Below are 25,938 nucleotides of genomic sequence, written 5' to 3'. Positions count from 1 at the left end.
CCAAGCAAAGAAACACAACATGTTCCTAGTTTGACAGAATGTTCACTACTCAGATGAGGGGACCAACAGTTTCTATAGTTCACAAATTTGTTGATGATCCAAAACTGGGTGGCATCATTGGCTGTGAGGAGGATGTAGAGAGACTTCAAGCAGTTTTAGATGGGCTGAGTGAATGGCTGAGGACCTCAAAACTAGGAAGAAATCTGAAAAAAGTGAAGTTATCCATTAGGATTAAATAAATAGAAAGGCAGTGTTCTATTAAATAGCGAGAGACAGAAAGGGGTTGGTATTCGGGAGGACTTGGGTGTCTGAATACACAAATCACTGAAGGTTAAGAAGGTACAAAAAGCAATTAGGACAGTAAAGAGAACTTTGTCCTTTGTTGCAAGAACACAAATTTGTAGTGGAAATTCTACAGTGATCTGATGAACCTCACTTGGAATATTGTGCACAAGTCTAGTCTTTCTGCCTCAGGAGGGATAAACATGCAATCAAACCAGTGCTACAACGTTCATCATATTGAGTCCTGGGATGGGAGGGATTTTCTACTAATGTAAAGCACTAATGTAAAGCACTTTGGTCAACGAGAGTTGTTTTTAAATGTGCTATAGAAATACATTGACTTGACTTGACTTGACATTTCCTATGAGGAAAAAGTAAGAGGTTTAGGTGAATATACTCCTCAGAGTTTAGAAGAATTAGGTGTAATCTCATCAAAATTCTTACAAGGCGTGACCGGGTAGATGCAGGGATGGCGTTCCCTCTGGCATGTGTCTCAAACTAGGGATTTTAAATCTCAAAAGAACATCTGAAATAAAGACAGGAGTAATAATAATAATAATAATACATTTTATTTAATGGGCGCCTTTCAGACATCTCAAGGACACCTTACATAGTAATTGGAATAAAAACATATAATCGGAATAGAACAGGTAAAAAATACATCACAGAGACACAAATTAAAAACAGAATTCAATCCAAAAACAGAAAATCAAAAACAGTGTGAAGAGAGAGCAGCGGCAGCCAAAGCGCGCCAGCGTCCACTCTCTCTTCATGGCAGCCATCTTGGACACAGGAGTAGACCATTATGTTGCTCATACCTGCTCTAGCATCAAGCAAGATCATGGCACATCTTTTACCTTCACTACACTTTCTTCGCTAACCCATATTCTCTTAACATATAGATCCTTGACTGGAAAAGACAGTGACATCGTTTCTGCATCCCTTTAGAGGAGACTTCTGAAGATTGTGAAGGAATGTATTTGAGAATGGATAGAAACATAGAAAAATAAGTGCAGGAGTAGGCCATTCGGCCCTTCAAGCCAGCACCGCCATTCAATATGATCATGGCTGATCATCTAAAATCAGTGCACCGTTCCTGCCTTTTCCCCATATCCTCTGATTCCTTTAGCCCAAGAGCTAAATCTAACTCTCCCTTGAAAACATCCAATGAATTGGCCTCCACTGCCTTCTGTGGCAGAATTCCACAGATTCACAACTCTCCGTATGACAAAGTTTTTCCTCACCTCAATCCTAAATGGCCTTCCCCTTATACTTAAACTGTGACCCCTGGTTCTGGACTCCCCCAACATCGGAAACATTTTTCCTGCATCTAGCTTGTCCAATGCTTTAAGAATTTTATATGTTTTTATAATTTACCCTCTCATCCTAAATTCCAGTGAATACAAGCCCAGTCGACCCATTCTTTCATCATTTATCAGTCCCACCATCTAGGGAATTAACCTGGTGAACCTACGCTGCACTCCCTCAATAGCATTAATGTCCTTCCTCAAATTCGGAGACTAAAATTGCACACAATACTCTAGGTGCAGTCTCACCAGGGCCCAGTACAACTGCAGTAGGATTTCCTTGCTCCTAAACTCAGATCCTCTCGCAATGAAGGCCAACATGCCATTAACTTTCTTCACTGCCTGCTGTACCAGCATGCTTACTTTCAGTGACTGATGTACAAGCACACCCAGGTCTCGTTGCACCTCCCCTTTTCCTAATCTGTCACTATTCAGATAATAATCTGCCTTCCTGTTCCTGCCACCAAAGTGGATAACCTCACATTTATCCACAATATACTGCATCTGCCCACTCACCCAACCTATCCGTGTCACCCAGTAGCCTCATGGCATCCTCATCGCAGCTCACACTGCCACCCAGCTTTGTGTCATCTGCAAATTTGGAGATGTCACATTTAATTCCCTCATCTAAATCGTTAATATATATTGTAAATAACTGGGGTCCCAGCACCGGGCCTTGCGGCACACCACTATTCACTGCCTGCCATTCTGAAAAGGTCCCGTTAATTCCTACTCTTTGCTTCCTGTCTCTACCAACCAGTTCTCTATCCATGTCAATACCGTACCCCCAATACCATGTGCTCTAATTTTGCACACTAACCTCTTGGATGACCCTCTTATGTTTAGACTCTGACCCCTATGGAATTTTGCAAGATGACAACCCGTGTATTCATCTCTTCATAGCCACCTCCTTCAATGCCCAGGGATGCAAATTATAATTCTGGAGAATTGACGAGCTCGTCTTTTTTTTCCTGAATATCTAAGTAAGTTTTTAGAGTCTTTTTCGGCAACTCCAAGTTGCTACTTTCCTTGTCCTTATTGATTCTTGGTCCTCCTTTGCTGAATTCTGAAATGTTACCAGTCCTCTGGCTGAACTCGTTATTGGACAACATTGGAAGCCTTTCTCTTCGCCCTAATGCCACCTTTGACTAGATAGCTATGTTTGAAAAAAATTTCCTGTTGATGTTTTTCCACTTAAAGCACTCAGTCACTGAGTAAATTCAAGGCAGAAATGCAGACTTTTTGGATATTAAGGGAAAAGGGGTATGGAAATGGTGTGGGGAAGTGGTGCTGAGGTGAAAGATCAGCCATGTATTATTGAATGGTAGAATATGTACAAGGACTAATGGATCTTCTTCCCTGTCTATGTCGTCTTACGATGGTTCCTGGTCAAAGTTATGTAGGTGCAGCCGGCAATGTGCAGTGCACGATGAGGCAAGTTATTAACTATGTGGCTGATGCCCAGAATTTGTCATGAACGAGTACAATTTGCTTGGGCTCTCGGGAGTCAGGCTCCACACTGTTCAGCTTCTAGCTTGTGATTTTTCTTTAGGGACATCTGTAGAAACGTTCAGTAAATTATTTCTTTCCTACCCTAGATGTAGTCTTGCACTGCCAGGTCTTAGCTTGTCTGTCAACTGGCAGCCAAAGATGCATCTTAATTTAATTTGGAGATACAGAGTGGAAACAGGCCCTTCGGCCCACTGGGTAAGTGCCAACCAGTGCTCCCCGCACACTAACGCTGTCCTACACACACTAGGGACAATTTACAATTTTACCCGGCCAATTAGCCTACAAACCCGTACGCCTTTGGAGTGCGGGAGGAAACTGGAGCTCCCAGAGAAAACCCACGCAGGTCACGGGGAGAACGAACAAACTCCACACAGACATCATCCATAGTCTTTGAGGCTAAATCTAGTGTAAAGATTAGTACAAAAATGGAATAGCAAATACTGATGCTGGAACACAGATATACATTATGGTATTTAGGAAGGAACTGCAGATGCTGGAAAATTGAAGGTACACAAAAATGCTGGAGAAACTCAGCGGTTGCAGCAGCATCTATGGAGCGAAGGAGATAGGCAACGTTTTGGGCCAAAACCCTTCCTATACATTATGGTAAGAAGTTGACGTGATAATACATGTTTCAATAAACTTGAAGCTACTTTGTGATGTTTTATTTTTTGTGACAGTGGTGATAAACCACGTGCAAGTTTCACAAACTGTATAATTCAGAATTTTAGTTCTGGTTCCTTGAAACACTACTGGCATTTTGTGCTTTGTTATCATGGCAAAGGTTTTAACAAGTTTTTTTTAACAACTAGCAGCCTGGATTTGGTGGTGTTCACGCTGGGACCAGAACAATTGTGTCTCACTGCTCTGCAATATTCCCACAATATAAAAGGGAGTCAGGTGGGGCAGCGGTAGGATGGGAGGATGATGAGTTAGGTTTAAAAGGTTGCTGCAAAGCAACTAAGAGCATAGTGGCAATGTTCCCACTACTTAAACCAGTTCTGAAACGTAAATGAAGCATAAACTATAAACTGGCATTGATGGAAGCTACAGCTTGGCCACACAGCTATCAGCACTGGACAAATCCTTTGTGAGAGTTTTCAATCAGGACTGTATGCCTAAGGTAATTACTTGTGTGAAAAACATAAATGTGTCCAAAGGCAACAAACAGTGTACTGTTTTATCTATCCATTCCTTTGTTCCGTGCCTGTTCTTATCTCCATGCTTGACAGAGTAGGTAGAGTGGCCTCCTTTTATGTCACACGGCTGGTCTGCTCGTTTAACAAACACGATCACATGGCACAGGCTCAGCGTGGAAACACGTGAAAAGTGGTTTCCGCGTTAACTTTGTGCAGAGCGTCTCCCAATACTAAAAGCTTTTGTGCCTTTAAAAGTGCTGGGAGCGCAAGCAACAAAAGGAGGTCTGTGTCTCTGCAGGTGGCCACGGGATTGCATAAAGACTTCTCCTCTCTCGCTGCAGCCCACCTGACTGGCAGCACTGGGGCAAGCAGAGATATGATCCACCGTGCCCACTCCACCATCAATCACCCCATGTGGCATGTCAACCTTGACTCCATTTAACGCCTTTCTTCCTTATCCCTTGATGTGCTTATTTATCAGAAAGCCTTTTATTCTGTGTGTACCATTCCAGTTGACTATCATCCACAGACCTTTGGGGTAAAATATATAAACTTCCACTGCCTTTTTAAGAGTCGGGATACTTCCAGATTTTGTTCCTGAATCATTAAGCTCTAATTCTATGGTTACGATTCCATGGTTGTTCTAGATTGCTAAATGAAACGCGCACTCTGTATTTTCCCTGTTAACTGTTATCTTTTACAAATACCCCACAAAAATCTTCTTAATGAGCAAGCGCGAACCATGTTATTCTGGTGATCCATTAGTGAATATCTCAGAATCCTAGGAATCGCTGGTGTGACACTAGCTTGTTCTCATAGAGAGGTAGACCTTTTGGAAACAGACCTTTTTGGCCCATTGAGTCCATAGCAACAATTGACACAAATCACACATGATTCCACACAGTTACACGCTAGTGGACAATTCATTACCAACCCCGACCTCTTTGAGATGCGACCACAGCAAAGGGAAGAGAAAAGTTACCAATTCCACACAGACTACCTTGATCGAACACAGATCGAACCCTGGGTCACAGAAACTCTGAGGCAGTGTCCCTACCAGCTGCGCCACTGTGCCACCTCTGGGCTACAGAGTCAGTGCAGGCATGTCTGCAAGCATTAATCTCACTTTGCATTATCAGCCAGTGGTTGTGGTGTGAGATTGCTGCTTTGCATTGAATTGCTCTTAGCAGATTGATGCCAAGGAATCAGCTAACAAAGGAGTTGGTATTTGTGCTTTGTGTGCTGTGTCATTGACCAAACAATCCCATTATTGCTGCACTTGTAAACGTTGGAAACCAGAGTTTTGTTAAAGTTTATTGTCACATGCACAAGGAAGGTGAGGTACAGACAGGTACAGTGAAAAATCTTGCTCGCAGCAGCATCATAGGCAACAGAAATTTCCCATTTCGGAAATGCTGTGACCACTGCAATACCACTGACTTTCCTATTCATTGTGGACCAGCTCTGTTCAGCCTGACCCTCTGAGATATCATGGTCACTAACTGCAGTGGTGGGGAGGGTGGAGCAACCATGGTCTCAGCATTGGTGGCCCTACATCAGCTGCTCCAAATGACCCTGGAGCAGTGTTTCTGTTACCACCCTGAGAACAGGTCAAGTCATACAGTGGGGACTGTTACCTGGAACCACCCTGTCTCATTATTACTGAAAAGAAATCATGATGATTTGTACTTTAAATTCCTAATGAAAGGCTTAGTTTTCATTACATTGTACAATTGAATTGGCATCAAGGTAATATATCAGCTATTAACACCTCTGATGAACTACACAACCCACAGCCAACTTTTTAAAAAAACATAATGATATAACATTAGCCATCTCCACTTGAAGAGGTGATAAAGGAGAGCACAAGAAAGAGGATACCTCTTTAGGAAATGAGGTGTAAGAATTCATATGTTAATGACCACTTCAGCATCTGTGGAGACATGTTAAATTATTCTGGCACAATGCTCCAGCATGCTGACAGCATTGTTAATCGTGAAGGAAGAGTTTTTGTGAGTGTGGGTGCCTGTGAAAGAGAGAGAGCGTGTGTATATGTGAGAGTGTGTGTGTGTGCATGTGAGAGTATGTATGTGTGTGCATGTGAGAGTATGTATGTGAGTGTGTGTGTCTCTGTGTAAATGTGTGTACTTGTGCGTATGTGTATATGATTATGATTTTGCATGGGTGTGTCATTCTTTGTAAGTGTGTGATTCTGTGATTGCGTTTGTGCGTGTGGGAGACATTCTCTGCGTGTGTCTGTGCACGTGTGTGTATGTCTGTGTTTGTGTGTAAAGGCACAAGAGGAAGTTCACTTTAGTTTCTGGAGTCTTTGTCCGCAGACCATCCCATTAACCCCCCCCCCCCCCCCCCCGTCTCCAGCAAGCACTGTCCCAGAGCAGATAAGGGAAACATTGTTCAGCAGATGAGGTAAGACACACGGAGCCCAGCCTGGGAAACCTCTTCAACAGGTCGGACAATGTGCCTTTTCCTGCGGTATGTGCGCTGCTGTTGTGTACCTTCTTGCAGACTCGGTGGTGTGGCGTAGGATTGTGCGAGGAGTCTATAAATATGATTACAGGGTGAAATACGCACCAGAGACCCTGGGGATTAAAGCCATCCACACCGGCAAACTGCATTTACTTGGCATGTGGTTGTTTGTGTGTGTGTGTGTGTGTATGAGATATCAATCTCCAGTAAAGGGGGGGGAGAATACCGGCAGTTTATTTCCTAGAAGAAGTGCTTCAGGGAGAGCGAGGAAGAGTTATCTTGGAATGTAAATAGATGTGACGGTGAGTTGGGGAGTGGATCCGTTCTGGGAGCGAGGAATGTGTTTGGAGCAGCGCAGGGACGGGTATGTATTGGTGCTGTGACTGCTCGCCTGCTGTGGGTCGGGGCTCCCTCCCCCTTTCTCCCTCCCACCCTCGCGTCCTTAGCGCGCAAGGACCGGAGTTGAGAGTGCCACCAGGGTTTCTGGGGCTGTCTCCCCGCCCGACCCTCTCTTGTTAAGTGGCCGGTTACACCAATGAACACGGATGTGTGAGCAGTCGGCGTGTAAGTGTGGGGCAGTTTCTCTCGCCGCGGCAAGGAGCTGCGCCTCAAGTGTCTGCGCTGCACAGTTAGACAGCGGGAGTTCAGGACAGACACCGACCCTTCGGCCCGCGGTGTCTGTGCCGGGCATGATACCACACTAAACTACTCGCAGATGCAATACTCGGCTGCCTCGCAAGGTAAGAGCGCAGATTGTTTTGTGAGAGGCCGTGGCAGTGAGTGACCCCGTCCTTGGTGATCGGGGTGTCATCGCCTCAGTGCGGGGATGTGTGGAGCGATGGACTGGCAGTGAGACGGGCCGGGGGCGCTACCCTGACGGGGCCGGGGTCTGTCTGCGGGTCAGCACCGGGACGTTGCTGTGGGCACAGCGGGCGCTGAAATAAACCCCCAGCTTTCAAATCCCCGGGAGGAGACGTCGCTGCTGAGCAGAAACTGGTTAATAATATGATCGAGACGCGGAGACTGAAGTCGGGTTGACTCGTGTCCACGGTGCAAGATTATCATTTTAATGAAAGGTGAAACGAAAGTAATCTAAAGACTGTAGATAGATAGACACAAAAAAGCTGGAGTAACTCTAATCTCAACGCTGTTTGCTGGCTGTGCAATTGTTGCGGACTTCAACTTGAAAAATGTACCCATCGAGTGCATTTTAATGTCAGAATTAAACCTTTCCCCGGCATTGATTGTTCCCACTGGCAGTGAAGAAGCAGCCCTCACCTCAGCATAGCGGCCCCTGCTCGTACATGAGTCCAGATCACACCATTTCCCCAGTCCCCCTCACTCCCTGGACCCCCCTCTCCCTTCTCCTGAACTTGTGCAGTGATGAGTGCTCTCTCCCTCCCTCTCTCTGTCGTGTGATCCGCGTTGGCCGGAGAGTCTGATCCACGTGTGAAGCGCGGCGATGGCGACCCGCTTGTGGGAGGTCTCGCAGCCGGGGCGTGGGGCGTCCGGGCCGGCGTACGTGGTGCAGTAGCGACCGCTGCCCTGCCGCATGAGCCCGCTGTAGTTATGCTGCAATTATATGTGAAACTATTCTACTATTGCCATCCACTGGGCAGACGTGCCCAGGTCTATAGTGGTGATCCCGAAACTGCGCGTCTTTAAGGAACACTTATTGAAAGAAACCCCATGGACTTCCTGCCAAGAATGTGCCCATCAGTAATTTCAGGTTTAGATATAAGTCCATACGTATAAAAGCTAGGGATCAGTTCAGTATTGCTTTTATATTTAATTCACATTAATTAACCTAACACTGGATCTTTAAAAACCTGGTCATTTAACAAATTGCAATTAGATTGACTGTAGTAAAGCTGAACCAGATGTCTACAATTTGATTTCACTGTATAAATTTAAAAAAATCATCCAAACCAACGCTGCCACTGCCAAATCTGTGCTGCGAATATATACTGTGTGTATGTAGGGTGAGTTTTTTTTAATTTAATTTCAAAATGGCCAAGGACTTTAGAGTTTTCTGTTATGAGGTGGAACGTAGCCAAGGGTTCCCTCACACTTGCACTGAAGCCCGAGTTTGTTAAATATCGCACCATCCGCTTGGCTTCGCCGCTACCTATAGAGTGTTCCTACTGAAACCTGTCTGAAGCAGGACTTGTAAAATGCAACAAAGGAGCGTGTTGTTCGCCAGCCAACAGGTGAGAGTGTGTAACCTGAGTGCGTATGTGCATTGGAACAAGGTTTACCGCTGACACTGCCGCTCAGTCAGGGAAAAAGAGAAGGGCTTTTAAACTCCAGAGTAGAACCTGTACTATCCATTTGGGCTCGAGTGAAAACTATCTGATTACAAGCAAACTTTTTTTTCGTTGGCTGTACTGCAACATACTTATTGTTGTTACAATTACAGAGCCAATAAAAATATCAGAACTAAAAAATTATAGAGTATCAACAGTTTTATTTTCCAGATTCACAAAGCAGGCACGAAGTGCTGGAGTAACTCAATGGGGCAGGCAGCCTCTCTGAAGAACATGGATAGGCGAGGTTTTGGGTCAGATCCTACTTCAGACTCTAGTTGGGATCATTCTTCATAACCTTTCTCCAGAGATGCTGTTTGTCCTGTTGAGTTACTCCTGCATGTTGTGTTTCTTTTGTAAACCAGCATCTGCAGTTCCTTGTTTCTAGATTCATAAAGATTAGTTTCTTTTATTTTTGAATTACCACATTTCACGTTTGTTTCTGTTGCTTGGGTCCACAGGTAGTTTCTTAAATGTTTGATAACATCCACTTCATGTGAGAAGCAGCAACACTTGCAGCTAGTCAATGTTTGGTATTGTTCTGGTCAGGGACAAATGGTCACCTCAAACTATTCTTGGGAAACTGATCAGCATTCAGTCAATACTCCGTATGTAATTTCACAATCTGTTGAAGAATCCAGTTTCCATAGAGTTACTTTGGGGGAACAGGATTGTCAATTTCCCAAAATTGTCAATGTACCCATCCAAGAATGTGGAATCATTCACTTCATGAACAACACTGAGCAAATGTCCATATAAAGTCATAGAGAGACACAACACGGAAACAGGCCCTTTGGCCCACTGAGTCCACTTTGACCATTGATACTAATCCTAAATCGACCCCCTTTTATTTTCCCCACGTTCCTGTCAACACTTCCCAGGTTCTGCTGCTCTTCAACCACACATTAGATTTAAATTTGCTGATTATGTTATCAAGCCGCATGTCTTCGGGATATAGAAGAAAACTGGAGCACCTGAAGGAAACCTAAATGGCCACAGGGAGAACATCTAAACTTGACACAGCCAGGACCCTAGGTCAGGATTGAACCCGGGTTGCTGGAGCTGTGAGGCAGCTCCATCTCACTGCCCCAAACAGAAATCGTAGTGTAAATCTAGGATCATTTAGTGTTGCATGGAGAGTGCTTCACAAGCTCTGAAATCGCTCTTTATCCTCGGTCATTAATTCAAAACTCACTGTAAGGAATTGTTTTAGCTGGTTATCCTGTAGCTTGCCTGATTCTGGTGCACTTCTTCTGCTCCCAGATACTTTCTTAATACCTATGTCTTCAAGAGAGACAGACCTGTTTTGCTGTAATGAATGTCATGAGTTTAACATTTGACTGTGTCCACACGCTGTGCTTGTGATTCAGCACAGTACAGTTTCCATCAAAACTGATGAAGAGAATGCGTTCCCCACCTTGGGTTGGTCATATGACATGAGGTGGTGGTGAAAAGGGAAGGATTAGACGCAGTCTCCTGCCCAGAGTAGGGGAATTGAGAACCAGAGGACATAAGTTTAAGGTGAAGGGAAAAAGATTTAATAGGAACCTGAGGGCAACTATTTTACACTAAGGGTATATGGAACGAGCTGCCAGAGGGGGTGGCTGAGCCAGGTACTATTGCAATGTTTAAGAAACATTTGGACAAGTACATTGATAGAACAGGTTTAGAGAGATATGGGCCAAACTCTAAGACAGGTGAAACTAGTGTAGATGGGGCATTTTGGTCGGTCTGGGCAAGTTGGGCCAAAGGGCCTGGTTCCACACTGTATGACTATTATTAGCATCAGAACTGAGATGAGATAGTGGCCAAAATATTAGTTGGCCCTTGAGATTGTTTGGTGGTGATGGGTGGCAGTGAGCAAGTAATGTCAGCTGAAGCAGATGCATTTGATTTACTCCATTAACATTTGGGATAAAACTTAATTACTCAAATGACATTACTGGTGCAGTTTTCAAGAGTTGAGTGCTTACTTGTCAGATGCATTGGATATAAATTGGAATAATGCAATTCTTTGGAGAAACAATGACTTGCAAATGCTGGTTTACAAAAAAAAAAGAGATGTCCTTTCTGGAAAACATGGATAGGTCACCTATCCATGTTTTCCAGAGATGTTGCCTGATCCACTGAGTTACTCCAGCACTTTGTGTCTTTCAATGAAATCCTTATCTGCTTTCATCCAAAGAACAATGTTTAGTGCTTGTAGTTATCAGCAAACAGTGCATCCACTTGGCTCTGTGAGTAATGATTAAATGCAGCTATCAATGCAATGCATGAGGCTGCATTTGTCCATCCCTTGCATCTTCCAAGACAAACCTACCTTTGTATTTGTGCCTTTTAATCTAATAAGATGCTAGGATAGTGCTAGTTTACAGGGATAGCTGGTCGGCGCATCAGTGGGCCGAAAGGCCTGTTTCTGAGCTGTACCTCTAAACTAAACTAAGTCTGCACAGACTGAAAATTGTTTATCAAGTTGAGTTATTGAAAAATCAGTCACCAGCATATTTAAGACTAAAACTAAAACCAAAACCATTTATTATATGGCAAAATCAATTCCAGAGGTGTTGCCTAGAAAGCTTCTTCATTCTCTTTGTACCCTTCCATAACTCCAGCTTCTCCCGTGACTCTCAGTCTGAAGAAGGGTCTTGACCCGAAATTTCACCCATTCCTTCTCTCCAGTGATGCTGCCTGACCCGCTGAGTTACTCCAGCATTTTGTGTCTATCTAGAAATCACTGCTGGTTTGTGCAGATCTCTTTAACAATGGTGTGCAATCTCCTGACAATCCACAGCTAACAAGTCGGTCTTGTGCCTAGAAGCTCAATGTATTGGAAGGCATAAACCAATTTTGAACCCTGAAGGCAGACGTTGCTGTATTATCTTGAAATGTATCATGGTTTATAAAAAGTAACAAACACCCATTTTCTATAATGTACCTTTTTATTTTATCTCCTCCTTCCCTTGGGACAGGTGACGAGAAATGTTGGGAATCATTTCTTTCACAAATGTTGCAGTGCCAGAGGCTACTGAGATTAAGCTAATGATATCATCCAGCCAGTGCCAAAACTGAGGCAATGAGAGTTTTTTTCTCTCAGAGAAAACCAGTGATAAATTGTAGGGACAGTCTGATTTGATTGAACACCCCATTATGGTGCAAACCTCTGTAGTTTTCAGTTAAATGTCACTGACCATGTGGGTTTAAAGACATGTGATCTGTTTGGTGGATCCGTAACTACAGAACAAACAAGCAGTCATCTGGTTCCCATTAAAAGGAATTTTACTGATTAAGTGAAATGAACATGGTCCCAGACATTTTGTGGCCAACCTCAGCCTTGTACGTGAGCGAATGTACCGACTGAACAGTTGAAAATAAACCTCAAAACGAGGAGTGAATAATGCAACTGTTAAAGATAAACAGAATGCAAACACAATTCTCAGAATCTTGTAATTAACCTCTTTGTAACAAAGTCTCTGAAGAGCATGTTTGCTTAATCAATGAATCTGTTGTAACTCTAACTCATACCCGGGTGAGTGGTTGGTTTATGGTTGTCTTGGGCAAAAGGAGTAGTTGGCAGACATTCGCCAACTACTTTTGCCTTTATAACTTTGCCTTATAATGGGTGGCACAGATAGAATTGCTGCCTTCCAGCACCAGAGACCCGGATTAAATCCTGACTGCTGGTGCTGTCTGTACGGAGTTTGTACATTCTCCCCGTGACTGCGTGGGTTTTCTCTGGGTGCTCCGGCTTTCTCCCAACTCCAAAGACGTGCAGGTTTGCAGGCTTTGGTAAAGATTGTAAATTGTCCCGAGTGTGTGTGTAGGATAGTGCTAGTGTATTGGTCGGCGAAGTCTCGGTGGGTCGAAGGGCCTGTTTCTGCGCTGTGTCACTTAACTCAGTCTGTCCAGACTGCAAATTGTTTATGAAGTTGAGTTATTGAAAAATCAGTCTATGCCTACCAGCATATTTAAGACCAAAACTAAATCCAGTTATAAGATTGAAATGTGAGACCTCTTGGCAGACCTCCTGTACTTGGAGAGGATTTTTGTTCAGCAGTCAGCTGACTCGCGTGTGTCGAGTTAAATCCTGGAAATAAAGCGATCTTTCGCAACCGTTGACTAATCTTGTTGAGCAAATTTGAAATCCTTTATGAGGAGGGGCAAAGGGGTTGGTGATGGAAATAATTGTTTATCAGTTCAGTTTAGTTTGTTGTCACATGTACAGTGAAAAGCTTTTGTTGCGTGCTAAGCAGTCAGCAGAAAGACAATACATGATTACAATCGATCCATTTACAGTGTATAGATCCATATATGTGATAAGGAAATAAAGTTTCTGCAAAGGTGAAGCCAGCAAAGTCCAATCAAGGATAGTCCGAGGGTCATCAAAGAGGTGGATAGTAGTTCAGCACTGGTCCCTGGTTGTGGTAGGATGATTCAACCTTGAGCATTGGGCATGCTTGAAGGTATAGCCAGTCTCATTCTGTGTTTCATAAGTCGCCAGCATTGCCCACTGTTTCCAGGACAGATGGAGCTGGACACCACCCCTACCAACCTTCCTCTTAAGTCTATCAAAGAGAATGGATTGAGGGAGTTAACATGAACCTTGTACCCGCCAAAGCCATGTTAACGAGAATTCTTACAAAGAGGAATTTGTTAAACAATTTCCCCCCGAGCAGGACAAGGGCTGAACAGCAGGAGTTGAGCAAGAAAGAAAGCTATGAGGCAGCAACTAACCTCTTGTTGCAGCAAGCCAGCGTTGACCACAGGATGCTGAGCTCATTTCAGCTGCAGTCTCTCTATCCTGCTGGATATTTCAGCCACATCACCGACATGAAAAAAAAAACTTGCTCTTAATATTTAGTTCTAGGGAAAAGGTGACTGAGATATCTAGCCAAGAATCACACAGGATGTACAGAGTACTAGTCAAGTGAAATTGTATAACTGATACCAAAGCTCAATCAACTCTAACGTTCTCTGGCTTCTTCGGAATGGGCTCCAGAAATCCTAAACCACGGGGCTCCACAAAAATTGTAATAGCTAGATCTGTGCAATATTCCCAAATGGATATTCTCTCAGTTTCACTGACTTTAACTAGGTTTACAGTACACCTCTGTGTTAATGGAATTGAATGTTGGAAACACAGTTGTATTGGTTGGTTTAGCAGTTCAGTTTTGGTTTAGTTTAGAGATACAGTAAGGAGACAGGCCCTTTGGCCCACCGAGTCCACACCGATTATTGATCACCCGTATATTGGTTTTATGTTATTTCACTTCTGCATCCTGCAAGCGAGGGACAATTTACAAAAGGCCAGTTAAACTACAAACCTGACCGTCTTTGGAATGTGGAAGGAAACAGAGCAGCTGGAAAAAAACGCTCAAGGCCACAAGGAGAATGTACAAAACTCCGCACAAACAGCCCCCATAGTCAGCCACCTGGGTCTCTGGCCCTATGAGGCAGCAATTTTACTGCTGTGCTGTGTTTAAGAGGGAGTTAGATGTGGCCCTTGTGGCTAAAGGGATCAGGGGGTATGGAGAGAAGGCTGGTATAGGATACTGAGTTGGATGATCAACCATGATCATATTGAATGGCGGTGCAGGCTCGAAGGGCCGAATGGCCTACTCCTGCACCTATTTTCTATGTGCCACTGTGCCGCCCTTGATATATTTACAGTGTGACACAGACGCATTTCAAGAAGCATCCTAGACCATGGAATTCGCCAACATCATTACCCTGAGCACCTGGCTGTTACCAGAGCACTGTTTGGGGGAGCAGGCTGGGTGTAAATTGCTGCTGGGCTCTATGTTACAACTATGACTGCTCTTCAGGAAATACTTTGTTGACTGTAAAGTGTTATGCTGAGGTTGTGAAAGACACTACATAAACACTCATTTTTTAATCTAAACACCACTTTGTCCTGACTAAGAATCCCAAAGTGAGAGACCTTGCGTTCTCTTTTAAAAGCCGCTGTTGCATTTTTCCTGAATGGTGCCACCCCTTTGGGAGAAGCAGTTAATTATATCGAAATGGTTAAATAAAACTTCGCAAAGCAATTAGCTGAGAAAAGCTTCATTGACCTGAACAAATAGCTGCCAAATATAGCTGGCACTCCAAAGCTTCTCTAAAAACAGAACTTTATAATTTTTTTCATGCATAAACTACCTCACTTTACTCAAACCAAGAGCCTTGTTTTATCAGAGGTCATTTTCTCAGCTGTTTCTGTTGGCTCTTTCATGCCAGTCACTGACTGATGTGCATGGTTTTGATTATTTATGAACTGTCGGAGTTAATGGACATGATGTTGAGGATGGATATCTGCATTTTTCCTTGGGCTGTGTTATTAATGAAGTAAGCAAAGAATACTGAGGATTGTTCTGTCATTTTTGCGCTCACAGAAAATATGTATAAAATGCAAAGTTAAATATTTATGCTTGGAATATTTGGAATATAGTAATGCTTCACATGTTCTTCCATTTGACTTTTAACCTTCAGTCACTTGGTCACTTTACACAAGCATCAACGGCAAAGTCTGTGTTTCTGACTGTTCTTTATATGTGCCCTTCGACAGTGAAGCTTGCTCACCCTCAGTCTGTAAATGACATCAGAACCATGCTGAAATCCATCTCTCATCTGGGGACAACGCTCCCACTATCCTCCCCCCCTCCCCCTGACACAGTGTAGGAGCAAGCATGAAAATGCTTTGTCCACCGTCTCCTCTCCTCAGCCCTTGGTCGGGTATCAAGCCACCCAGCCCTGGCACTCACAAACAGCAGTCTAGTGCTTCAGATACTTGATGAAACTCGCATTGACCCTGGGACAGTTATTTGGGTCATTTTAGAAAAGAATCAGATGATTTATTTCTCTCGGTAAATCATGAGAATTGCAATCCCAACCCATTGAGTGAATCAAAATCTGATGTAAGCACAAGGTCCCTACCATCATGTGATAGCTAATTTAATATTATAAATCCAGATGACCTTTTGCCACAGATTCAGTGCTGAACACCAGTTAGTTAAGCAACTAATTCATGTGCTATAAACAGTCTGCTCAAGATTTCAACTAAATAAGTAGAGGATTGAAGGTGACTGTGAGCAGGTCAGCTAATGCACAAAATACACAGATAGGGCTAGTAGGCATCCTTGATGGAAAAAATATTTTTATTCGAAAACCTGCTGGCTTTGAAAGGAGAAGAGATGACGGTTTAGAAATTGGTTGTAATCCCTCCACCGCCTGATCACTTACATGAAAACATAAAGGCTATGCACTGTAGCTGTCAGACTGAGGGGACGTGAAACAGTTTGCCATTGAATGGAACTGTTCAATGGTGACCTGTTGCTCTTCAAAGGCAACAGTCGCCATGTTGCGTTGAAGGAGCACTCGCTGGACTCTGAAATTATCCTGACATTTGCTGCATTTTCCACGACCATCACGTGCAGTGTTGCAAATTAAAATGGTGATACAGTACAGAGAGATTGTTTGAGTAGCAGTTTTGCCTGTTTCATAGGGAAGTACAAGTTCCCAAAGGGCAATGTTTTCCAGGACTGAGCATGGGGATAAAGCCTTTATCACAGTGAAATACAAACCAGTTGTTTTTTTTCTCCTTGTTTTGCTGTATTAAATGGCTTGTCAACAGGGTACATCTGGAGTGAATTTTCCAATTACACAAGTCTCATAATGAGAGCCTGCTGCTTTATAAAGACGCAGGGCAGCTTGGAATCAAACTGTGCCGTATTAATAAGGAGCATGATAGCCCATTTGCAGGAACGTTTTGTCCACTATTTGAGCACAGACATAACAACATGATAAAGAAAGGGACTTTTGGCTTCATTACACTCAGGTAAAGAAGAGAGACATAAACAAACGCTTTGTTTGTCCCTTATTAATACTGAGCAACATACGTCAACTTATTGGAGCTCAATCATATGATGTATCAAAAGGGCTTGAGGCAGGTTTCTGTTTGGTTTATGTGCTACCAATCTGGGTTTCCTGGTGACAATATCCTAGATTTTAAGCACAAACCGTAACACATGAAAAGGTCCCGTGGACGGGTGATGTTGCAACACACATCCGGTTCCGAGGCTTCACTGGGACTCTTATGTTCCAATTTTTTGGGAAATGTTTCCTACTCTTATTATTACAGCACAAGCAATCAGCTTCAATCTAAAATGATCCAGAATAAATTTAGTACCACAGATAGATCTAGAAATCTCCAGCAGGCTTCAGAGAAGGTCAAATTCTGTTGAAGAAATTGTTGAATGATAACTTGTCTAGGAATTTCCGAAACAATGCACTTTGAATGCAAGTTAATTCAACATGGACTCTCACTGATTTGGTATTAAACTGCCTGCAACTTGTCTCCCCACAGATCCTTTGTGTACTGAATCACTGCTGACTGCTGGCCTCAATCTTGGTGCCCACATGGCTTTTGAAATGGAGCAAAAAGTAAGCAAGTTGACCTTTGGATTCCAGCGCAGTTCAACGTCAGATGACGACTCCGGATGTGTTTTGGAAGAGTATGCGTGGGTTCCACCAGGTCTAAAACCAGAACAGGTAGGTAGGCATGTCCATCCTGTGGCACAATTTCTACCAAATAATGTCGATGTGAAAGAGAATATCTTTGGCTAAATGTAAGCTTACAGAAAATCCTCTTCCTCTCTAATTTATTGATAGTTTAGTCCCCTCGTCTCTGGCTCAGTGCTGTGTTTGTTTCAGTAAAGCAGATCTGTTTCTCCCCAAGAGCTTCTCCACCCACTGTTGTTATCCTGCATTGTCTGGTGGGAGGTGGTTATTTCCCATTCACCACGGACATTCAGCGCTCAAACAGGAACCTGGCCAAAGCTGTGCCTGGAGAAGGAGCAGCTTTGCATATCAATGGAAGGTGCTAATATTGCATCACGCGAGATAGCAGGGCCAAACACAGCAATTTAACTTTTAATTGATCTACTATATGGCCTTGTAATCACCATTAACATATTAAAAGATGTACTGCAATTTCAAAGCTTGATCAGTTAACAAAATCAGCACTAATGATCAGAATCGTGCTGCTAGCAAATGTGAAAACATTAAGAGAATTAGCTTGTGTTTAAGAAGGAACTGCAGATGCTGGAAAATCGAAGGTACACAAAAATGCTGGGGAAACTCAGCGGGTGCAGCAGCATCTATGGAGCGAAGGAAATAGGCAACGTTTCGGCCCGAAACGTTGCCTATTTCCTTCGCTCCATAGATGCTGCTGCACCCGCTGAGTTTTCTCCAAGAGAATTAGCTTGATACAATCCTGCCCTCTTTATAGATCATTCCATACCTACTAATCCCCAAGAAAATACATTTCCAAATTGACAACATTGATTCCAATCTATAACTAACTAACCTTTGGTGTGTGTTCCTTGAAACAGGTTGGCTGTTTTAATGTACTTTCCTGCAGCCTCAATGAATGAAATGTGAAAATATAACGATGACGGAACTGAATGTTATGGTGAATATAGTGTGCGACCAGAGAAATAACATTTCCCATCATGAAAACTAGCTGTTCCTCAATCTGTGGGGGACAAGTGGCTTCTGTTATGGACAGTGTTTCAAATGGATGTAGCGTGAATATAAGGTGTTGAAATTCACTGGAATGCATAGGTGCAGCTAAACTTTCCAGCAGGTCATTTATTGTCCAATAATTGAGCATGAGCTTTGAAGAGTGGGGGACTGTTCAAGTTTTGATCTGTTGTGCAGATGCACCTGGATTAATAGACTTTTTTTTCCCTTCTGGGGATCGTTGTTTTGGAAGCATATGCCTTTCCTAACGAGCAGATTCTGAGTAACAACTTGTTGGCACATCCCATCCGAAAAGTGCAATAAATGTATCGTAGGCCTTGTCGTTTCGGAGGGCAATATCTGGCCATACAATCAGCACTTAATAAAAAAAATTTTTAAAGAGATGGAGTTTTTGTCACAGAAATGTAATCCTATAAAATCCTAGCACATAAGTGAGATTGATATGTGACTGGCAGCAAAAGCACTTACTCAATTTAAGTTGGCTCCTTTAAAAATCTTAATCAAACACTGATAAGGCCTATTGCTTGGTAGAGCAGGTTCCAAGATTGGGCACGTGCTTGTCGGAGTTTAATTTTGTGGAGTCAACAATGGAGGTAGCTGCTTCTCAGCAGCTTTGTTAGTTTTTGGGGTGTTTCAGATTAGCAGGACTTTATAGCTGGCTTAGATCTGAAGACATGAGCCATCAATGTTACTGTAACGTCACAGGTTATCCCAGGGCTGTTTGCTTTGTCGAGCCTCAGCCAGCTGTTCAAGGTTTCAGTACCAGTTTAGTTGTGGAATTTATAGCAGTTCTTCAGTCAAGGCTAGCATCTAATTTGTCCAATGTACACACTACAGAAATAATTGTTTAATAAGAATGTTTGTATCCGTGTGTGTGTGTGTGTGTGTGTGTGCGCGCGTGTGTGTGTGTGTGTGTGTGTGTGTGCGCGCGTGTGTGCGCCTGTGTGCAATTTAGCCTGAAGAAGATTTAAAAAAATCTCTGGGAAAAGTTAAAAAAACTGATGCAATGCAACTTTCACCAGCATGTTATTTATGGATTGAAACATTATTAAACTGTGGCAATGCGATGCGATTTATTGCCACAGCTGATGAAGGTTTTATTTCCTATTGGTCGCAGCAGCACAACTGGCAAAGTTTCTTGTACCAAACCCTCCACTGGAGCAGCCGCCCATTTCCCTGCTCAATGCAGCACCAGCATCCATCCTGCCCAGTCAGCTTCCCCTTGGCACAAACATTCGACTGCAGGCTATTTGTTTTTCTTTCAAGTATTTAAGGAACCAAACTTTGGCGGTCCGGCCAATGATAACTTATTCCATTATAATGGCGATGATTTTACTCAACGGCCAAAGTTTCCACACTTCTACTATTCTGCCCTCTTGTTATTCTGTGTTTTATTTACTCTGTCTTGGTGGGATGTTGTCGGCTTACTGCTTGAACTTACTACTTGAACAACTACCATCTCATCTGTACCAACCACCCACCAAATCTCCAGTGACCTCTTCCTCTCTCCTCCTCTCTCCCATTTAGCGTCCTCCTTCTCTCTCCCATTTAGGGTCCTCCTCCTTCCCTCTAGGCCTAACCTTGCCTCCCCTTCTCCCCACCCTACCACGCATGCTCCACCCCCACACCTGCCCCTTGACCCATGCCCTCTCCCGTCCCACCCCACCCCCTCATGCCACACCCCCTCACCTGCCGCGCCCACCCCCCCTCTCCCCTGCCCCCTCCCTCTCTCCTGCCCCTCCCCCATTTCACACCTCCCTCCGGCCCCCTCCCCTTCCTCTCCCCGCCTCCCCCCCCCCCCCCACCCCCCACCTCTCTCCTGCCCTTCCTCCCCCTATCTCTCCCTCTCCCTCCCCCTCTCTGGAGCCCCTCCCCTTTCCCTCCCACCCTCTCTCGCCCAGACGCCCATCCTTCCCGGAGTAATGTGGCCAACTATATCTTCCCCCAGGGGCTGGGCTGAGAACAGTTCTATTATACCCACAGAGAGGTAATAATCGCTGCATTCCCAATCTGTTCAGATTGACTTTCTCCACTGTCTTCCATTCCTACTCCCAGAAGTGTCCAGCTGACTCCAGATCTATGGAGGAGGGATCAAAACTCCCCGGCACCCTGGAGACTCCTGTTGGGAGGTGTACAACTGTAGAGCCCTATTTTATGCCCTGTGTCTGATATGACTACAAATGATTATTTTCAATGACCAGCCATTACCTTTGACTAGAATATCCTCTGGCCAGATGCTGTACTGTAATCAATTAGAGCCTGCACAGTCAGAAAACCCGCTGTCTGGTAAAATCATGGCGGGATCCCAAGGCTGGAAGGAAATTTTCTGCGGCCACATATCAGAGCACACATGGAAGTGATGAAGTCATCCTGCCCGCCTGTGCAAGATCAGGAGAGCCAAGCCTTTTAAAAAGCCTGTTGAATAGTGCAGCCCTGGAGATGATCGAGGTGATGGTGGGTCTGGCTCGGGTGGAAGTGCTGTAAGCAGGCTCGTCACAGCTCTGGTAATTGTTGGCAGATCGGCAGTCGGTTGACTGGACCTCTGCACACTTTAAAGGGGCCAGGCCGGGTTAAGAGCCACATTTAAGCACGAGTAATCTGCCATGCTTAAATTGTCACTTCAAGTTGCATTCCAGACTCGGCAGCTGCTGGCTGCTGGTCAATTTGAAGCAGTCCTCTGCCGCGAACTTCAATGATCTCTGGGTCTCCGAATGGTCAAAGCAACATAAAACCTGTCAGCCTGCTGTTCAGTGTAACATCTCACCAAGCTCATAAATTGCAAACCCCTGTTTTTGTTTTAGTTAATTGGAAGTCGCTTGCTGCAAAAACCTGGTGTCTGATGTATAGAAGGCGAATGAGTCAATTTGAGTTTACTGTCGTATGTCTGGTGAGGTACTGGTACACTAAAAAATCTTGCTTGCAGCAAAGTCACTGGCACATGGACACACAAAAAAACATCCAAGTATAAGACAAGACAGTGAAAGGGAAAAGATTGCAAAACCAAGACATTGGTACAGAAGCCGTCACTCAGTGAACTAGATTACACTGCAACGTTTTGTATTTGGGTTGATCTTTTAAAGCTTCGGTTGACTATTTTACCCTTTGGTGTCCCAACTCCAGGTGCAGCTGTACTTCTCGTCCCTGCCGGAGGAGAAGATTCCCTACGTGAACAGCCCCGGAGAGAAGCACCGAATCAAGCAGCTCCTCTATCAGCTCCCCCCCCACGATAATGAGGTAGGACAAACCATTAAGCTGCACTGCTGCACTCCAGGTGCTTGGTATTTATAGACCATTAGTGAAAGGACATAACCTTCTACTGCCTTTCCTGTCTGTGGGGCTACCCAGGTTTATAACCCCGTTATAGGAACTGTGCCCACTGCCTAAAGCTGACAATTAGCACGCCCTGCACAGGCTACATTGTTTAACGGAGCCAACCGTCCGTGTGCCTTTGTGAGTGAACGCCATCGCCTAGTGCTGAGCCTCTGCCTCTGGACACCTGCTGCCTCCAGCCGTTAGCTGGCCCTCCTCATGTGGCTGACATTATAGACCCTGCTCTGGAGGGAGGGAGGGTGGGGGGGAGTGGAAGTGTGTTCCTGTTGCTTGATGGAAGCATTGTGCTCCTGTGTACGTGTTGCTGGGGCGCAAATAAATAAACCACAGCTCTTATTTTCACTCTGTCCATGTTTCACAAGTTACAAAGTGCAGCGGGAGGGACCTGAGGTGCTAGAGTGATGCCAACACTGTTCCCTCCAATTTCAACTCCCTCTCTGTTCACTTAAAAGTCTTTTTTAAATCTCGCTCTTGTCTCGCTGCCCGAAGTTCACTCTGAGAAGACAGCAATCAATTTGTGTGTCCCACTCTTATCTAAAGCTACAGCTGATATCATTACGACAACAAGGGTCTCGACCCAAAACGTCAACCATTCCTTCTCCCCAGAGAAGATGCCTGTCCCGCTGAGTTACTCCAGCTTTTTGTGTCTATCTTCGGTTTAAACCAGCATCTGCAGTTCCTTCCTACACATTCCATACAAGCTGACGTTGAATCTCACAGTAGCGATGTAACCGCATCTATCCCATATGAGCTGTGTCCTGGAAAGTTAACACTATGTATAAAACTGTAAGCATTGCCACAATGTGGCCATTACTTACTCGTTGGTGAAAGCGCACAGGTTGTCTGATAGAAGAGGTAGGATTCCCCAAGCCTCTTCATATTGGCGCTATAAGGAATTGTGCGAGGGATCCTTCATCCTGGGTCATGAAAGAACTGTTTCATCAGAAGTTGTAAATAGAAACATAGAAAATAGGTGCAGGAGGAGGCCATTCAGCCCTTCGAGCCAGCACCGCCATTCATTGTGATCATGGCTGATCGTCCCCTATCAATAACCCGTGCCTGCCTTCTCCCCATATCCCTTGAAACCACTAGAGCTCTATTTAACTCTCTCTTAAATCCATCCAGTGACTTGGCCTCCACTGCCCTCTGTGGCAGGGAATTCCATAAATTCACAACTCTCTGGGTGAAAAAGTTTTTTCTCACCTCAGTCTTAAATGTCCTCCCCTTTATTCTAAGACTGTGGCCCCTGGTTCTGGACTCGCCCAAATGAAGGGAACAGTTTTACACACACCAGCCAGAGCAAGCAACATTCTCTTGAATTCTAGGAATTAAATATCTATAATAGTCTCCTCTGCCTATCGCACTGCTACCTGTAAAGCCACCCCAAATGATGTTTAATTTGTATTTCTCCTTCCTCTCTGTGCTTCCTCTCTTTGGGATATCTCCTCCTTGAGAGCCTTCTTTTTGGGCAAGGCAAGTCAGAGGTCCTGAATGTTGTCTATGGGTAGAGATCTTTCTGCCCCATCCAAGGTGCTGAGGTTAAATGTGCACATTTACACATTAAGGGCAATATTAGGGGCAATACAGACAGCACCTGATGTCAGGATGAAACCCGGGTTTCTGGTGCTGTTGGCAGCAGCTCCACCCGTTGTGCATCTGGTGTGTTGCAAGTCCCCACAGTCTCCCCAGGAGCTCTGCCCACCCTCTTTAAGGGACATCCAGGTGAGGGGTCTTTAATGCATGGGTGGGGAACCTGTGGAATTCTCTGTCTCCGTGGGCTGATCTTCCCGACACACTATATTGTGTGTTGGAGCTTTGAGTTGGTTCAATGGGTTGTTGGTAGAAAATCAATAAAGTGTTCCGTGTATATTTTCAGATGCGTTACTGCCAGTCGCTGAGTGAGGAGGAGAAGAAGGAACTGCAGCTCTTTAGTGCCCAGAGGAAGAAGGAGGCTCTGGGCCGAGGAACCATCAAGCAGCTGCCCCGAGCTCTGATGCACACCGTCTGTGATCAGGTACACAGGAACCGTCAGCACACAAGCAATATATCCAGCTTCACACGCTTGTGCCTCTCACCCCTCCCTTGCTCTCACTCCCTCCTCTCCCCCACCCCTTTGCTCCCCCCCTCCTCTCTCTCTCCCCCCTCCCCTTAGTGTGAGCAATGATATAGTTACTAATCGCCCTCCATTCTCCCCCTACCCTCTCCAATCATATCTTTCAGTGCAAGGAGAAGATAAATGGCGGGGAGGTTGCAATATTTGTGTCCAGGGCGAGCTCATCTGTCTGCTGGCACCCGGCTTGTTTTGTCTGCTCCACCTGCCAGGAGCTGCTCGTGGACCTTATCTACTTCTACCAAGACGGCAGGATCCACTGCGGCCGACACCACGCCGAGCTGGTGAAGCCCCGGTGTTCAGCCTGTGACGAGGTGAGTGCAACTGTATGGAATGGACTGAGTGGCACAGGTAGAGTTGCTGCCTTACAATGCCAGAGACGCAGGTTCGATCCCGACACCGGGTGCTTGTCTGTACGGTGTTTGTACGTTCTCCCCGTGACCTGCGTGGGTTTTCTCCGAGATCTTCGGTTTCCTCCCACACTCCAAAGACGTACAGGTTTGTATGTTAAGTGGCTTGAAATAAATGTAAATAGTCCCTAGTGTGTGTAGGATAGTGTTAATGTGCGGGGATCGCTGGTCGGTGCGGACCCGGTGGGCTGAAGGGCCTGTTTCCGCGCTGTATTTCATATACTAAATTAAAGTAAGCTTGAGTGACTATCAGTCCAGAGTCAATAGACACAAAATGCTGGAGTAACTCAGCGGGTGAGGCAGCATCTCTGGAGAAAAGGAATAGCCGATGTTTCGGGTTGAGATCAGAGTCGGTGTTTGGTTCTCAAGCACAACCTTTCTTGGAAGTCATCCCGATTCCAAAATGATTGGCCGATGAATGTGTGTAGGAAAGAAAAGGAACTTATGTAAGGCAGCGTTCGGAGTGTTGCGTGCAGTCTGGTCACCACATTACAGTGGAGGCTTTGGATCGGGTGCAGAAAAGGTTTGCCAGAATGCTGCCTGGATTAGAGGGTATAGCTATAAGAGGTTGGAGAAACTTGGATTGTTTTCTCTGGACTGTCACAGCTTGAGGAAAGACCTAATGGAAGTATATAAAGATATGAGAGACATAGATAGACATGGGCAGTCAGAACCTTTTGTCCAGGGTGGAAATGTCAAGGACTGGAGGCCTTAGCTTTAAAATGAAAGAAGATGTGTAGGACCCAGCATGGTGAGTGCTTGGTAGTGGTAAACGGAGATATGACAGTGGTATTAAGATGGTTTCTGATAGGCACATGGATCAGAAGGCGTTAGATTAACATGCCGTGTTTGGTATAGACTTATGGGCCGAAGGGAGTGCTTCTGTGCTGTGTTTTTCTATGTTCAATGAAAAATTGTCTCATCAGCTCCAGAGGTGACTGCCTGCCTATGGACATTGGGTCTTGTAATCCTTCCGGTGTTGACCCGGTGTTGGGAATGGGAACCTTGCCCAGTTTCCCCCAGAGCAATGGCGAGTGTATGTTTGGTGGAGGTGATTGAAAGCTGGGTATCAGGGAATCCCGCCAACACTCTTCCACCCCGACGCTAATCCCGCTGTAGAAACTCAGCCCAACAGCGACGCGCGTTCACCCAACTCCTGGACCTTGTGCCAGGTCCCCCGAGTGTGATTTGATCTGTCGTCTCCACACTTGGAAGCTGTCGCTGTGCTGTGACCAGCATGGTTGGTGAGTTGTGGTGAGAAGAGGCAGTGATGATCATTCCCCAGGAGTAGTGCGAGACCACCACCAGCAACCCCCTGTGCATTGTGTTCAGTGATGACCCTGGCCTGTAAATAATGACCACCCATAGGCTTGGTTGTCAGCACCAACTTTCAGCATGAGCACAGTATGCTGCAGTATAAGCTACAAGCCTTTATACAGGGCGCACGGTGGCGCAGAAGTAGAGTTGCTGCCAGAGTTGCTGATGAAGGGTCTCGACCCGAAACGTCACCTATTTCTT

At 44.9% G+C, this 25,938-nt stretch overlaps 1 protein-coding gene across 2 annotated transcripts in view; it reads left to right on the top strand.

The window, feature by feature from the left end:
• Positions 1 to 25,938, top strand: part of prickle1 (prickle planar cell polarity protein 1) — a 107,723-nt gene that overhangs the window by 72,293 nt on the left and 9,492 nt on the right. The window contains exons 1-5 of one of the 2 annotated variants that reach the window (XM_033037840.1): positions 7,176 to 7,467; positions 17,393 to 17,577; positions 21,691 to 21,804; positions 23,777 to 23,914; positions 24,121 to 24,324. In XM_033037840.1, the coding sequence (XP_032893731.1) occupies positions 7,443 to 7,467; positions 17,393 to 17,577; positions 21,691 to 21,804; positions 23,777 to 23,914; positions 24,121 to 24,324 (666 nt within the window). In that variant the 5' untranslated portion in view covers positions 7,176 to 7,442. Of the gene's footprint in view, positions 1 to 7,175; positions 7,468 to 17,392; positions 17,578 to 21,690; positions 21,805 to 23,776; positions 23,915 to 24,120; positions 24,325 to 25,938 lie in introns of those variants that run through there. The other variant, XM_033037841.1, reaches the window with a different exon arrangement.

Source organism: Amblyraja radiata, chromosome 19 (genome assembly GCF_010909765.2).
Source record: "Amblyraja radiata isolate CabotCenter1 chromosome 19, sAmbRad1.1.pri, whole genome shotgun sequence".
In the NCBI taxonomy this organism is placed as follows: Eukaryota; Metazoa; Chordata; class Chondrichthyes; order Rajiformes; family Rajidae; genus Amblyraja; species Amblyraja radiata.
The sequence above is the reverse complement of the archived record's forward strand: the minus strand, read 5'-3'. Positions and strand labels throughout refer to the sequence as shown.